Source organism: Buceros rhinoceros, unplaced genomic scaffold (assembly GCF_000710305.1).
Source record: "Buceros rhinoceros silvestris isolate BGI_N320 unplaced genomic scaffold, ASM71030v1 scaffold38130, whole genome shotgun sequence".
Lineage (NCBI taxonomy): Eukaryota > Metazoa > Chordata > Aves > Bucerotiformes > Bucerotidae > Buceros > Buceros rhinoceros.
In genome coordinates, this window is record NW_010392292.1 from 6,192 (window position 1) to 8,815 (window position 2,624).

General features: G+C 61.9%; 1 protein-coding gene across 1 annotated transcript in view; it reads right to left on the minus strand.

Moving 5' to 3' along the window:
* Nucleotides 1–2,624, minus strand: part of SOGA1 (suppressor of glucose, autophagy associated 1) — a gene marked incomplete at its 3' end in the record, with an annotated part of 15,523 nt that overhangs the window by 6,187 nt on the left and 6,712 nt on the right. Inside the window, 2 exon segments of the mRNA XM_010144363.1 lie at nt 279–671; nt 839–1,651. Of these exon segments, the coding sequence (XP_010142665.1) occupies nt 279–671; nt 839–1,651 (1,206 nt within the window).

The window sequence follows — 2,624 nt, forward strand, 5'->3', positions numbered from 1 at the left end:
AGCCCCCCCGGCCGGGGGCAGGGCAGCCTCGGCGGGACCAGCCCATGCCGGGGTGCTGCGGCCCCAGCGGGCCCTGCCCTGGGCACACTCTGTTGGAGCAGAGTCCTACCTTGTCCCCGGTGCTACTGGCATGCAGCGAGGTGTCAGTCTGGGGATCGCTCTGGAGAGGCAGGAGGGAGGTTACGTCAGGGATCGGGATTTGCTCCGTCAAAGCGTGGGGAAACAGGGCAGCAAATAAAGCAGCAGCTGCTGCAGGGGATGTGGGAAGGAGCCCGTACCTGGAAGTTGGACGCATGGTCCTTCTGCAGGCCCTCTTTGGTGGCATCATGGCTGGAGAAGGGGAAGGAGTCTGTGTGCTCCTTGAGGTCGCCAGTGAGGTTGTCCACGCTCCTGGTGAAGCAGCCCAGGTCCTGCTGGAGCACGCCCAGCCGCTTTAGGAGCACGTTCATCAGCTTGGCATCGCTGGGGCTCTCCCCGCCGCCATCCACTGCCTCGCCCAGCAGTGTCCCCACACACTCATTGTCCAAGCAAGCCTTCAGCCCAGAGGTGAAGCCATTGGAATCCGAGATCAAGACATCAATTCCTTTGCTGACGAGTGCCGCCTGGTCCCGGATGCCCACCAAGGTCTCCAGGTCCTTGGATTTGAGCAGCTTGTCAGGCCCATCGGGCATCTTTCCATCACTGGGCACCTGGTGGTCAAACCATTGGAATCCGAGATCAAGACATCAATTCCTTTGCTGACGAGTGCCGCCTGGTCCCGGATGCCCACCAAGGTCTCCAGGTCCTTGGATTTGAGCAGCTTGTCAGGCCCATCGGGCATCTTTCCATCACTGGGCACCTTGTCCTGCCCATCAGCTTCACTGCCATCCACCCCGTCCCTCCAGCCGGTGGTGGGGACACACTGCGCTGAGTCGCCGGCCTCAGCGTCGGTCTCCAGCATGGGCCGGGTGGTCTGGCAGGAGGCCAGGTCATAGCGCTGGAGGTTGGAGAGCAGCACGCGGTTCTCGTACTGCAGCTTCTTCACCTTGCCGCTCAGCTCGCTGATCTGTGCCTTGGCTGTGGCCAGCTCCTCCTGCGAGGGCTCACTGACCACCGAGCAGCTGTCCTCCGACAGCGCCACGTCCATCTCATGGTCTGACTTGTACTTGGTCAGCTCGTTCAGGAGGAGCTTGTTCTGGTCTTCCATCTCCCCCAGCGAGCGCCTCAGCAGCTCAGCCTCCTCCTCCACAAACTGCAGGTGCCGGCGCAGCTCTATCACCGTGTCCCCTGTGTCTCCGCCGCCTGAGATGCCCTCCAGGAATCGTGCATCCTGCCCTGGCAGCTCTCTGTCTCCCTGGCCCTTCATGTCATCCATCTCTGCTCGCATCCCGCGGTTTTCCACCTCCAGCTCCACTATCCGCCGGCTGAGGATGTTGGCTTCCTCCTCCACCAGCTTGAGGTGGACCTTCAACTCAGCCTCCCGGGAATGCGGAGAGTCGGCCAGCTCTTCCACAGAGAGTGAGCTGTCGAGGTCCCCGTACAGGGACCTGTACTTCAGCAGCTCCTCTTTCATGCCATCGTTCTCCTTGGCCAGCTTGGTCAGCTTCTTGCACATCAGGGCCGACTCCTCCTTGGCAAAATGCAGCTGGCACTTCAGGTCTGCGCTGTCCTCCTGGGGATCGAGAGGGTGTTAGAAAAGCACTTGCAGGGGCCATGGTGGCTCCAAGCAAGCCCTGGGGACATGCTGCCCTCCCACCCCAGGGATCCACCCTGGAGGCTTTCAGCGAGAGCCCAGACATGGGCAGGATGCCTCCACGAAGACACCCAATAGCTGAGGCCCCAGGAAGGACATGAAGCCACCGTTAGGCATGAAGGGGGTGAGCCCAGCGCTGCCACAGCCCGATCCATCGTGGGGAGGAGGGGCAGGGAAAGCTGTCAGACTCCGCAGAGGAAAATAAAAGCTGCCACCAAAGCTTCCTCCCGAAAACTGGCAGGCGCTGACACAACCGGCGCTGCTGCTGCTGCGACCCCCTGCCGGGGCTCTGCTCCTCCCGCTCAGCCCCAAACGCTCCATCACAGGGCAGGGAAGCAGCGGTTTCGGTTGGAAGCCTCCGGCAGTCCCAGCTCTCACCCAGCACTGCCCCTGCTGCCACCACCTCGCCAGGGGACAGAAAACCCAGGCAACCCCCGTATCAGCTCGCTGGTCCCTTCCCGAGTCCCTCTGCTTGGGGCCGTTTTTCCATGTGCTTTTTTTAAATTTAGCGGTTAGGACCTCGGCAGTTTGCCCGGGCAGACTGTTTCTCTGCTTTGGAAAGCTTTTTGGATGGAGGACCAGGATTTCCTGATGTGGTTTCCTGTGGTGTGGGGTCACTTAAGTGCTCCGAGCTCCAGCGCGGTGATTGCCTGGACCTGCTGGGCTGGGACCCTCACCCCACTGGGAGCTGGAGGTGGCTCAGCCATTTGGCCAGGCGGCTGCTGGCCCCGGCAACCCTCTGCCTGGCTGAACTCACCCCCTTTCCCGTTCCGGTGGCTGGCAGGAACAAGCTGTCCCCTACTCTGGGTGCTCCTGGCCCCCCAGCCCTGCCCACACTCACCCCCAAACCCCACAGCAGCTAGTTACTCTGCAGACTTCCCAGGCTGCTCCT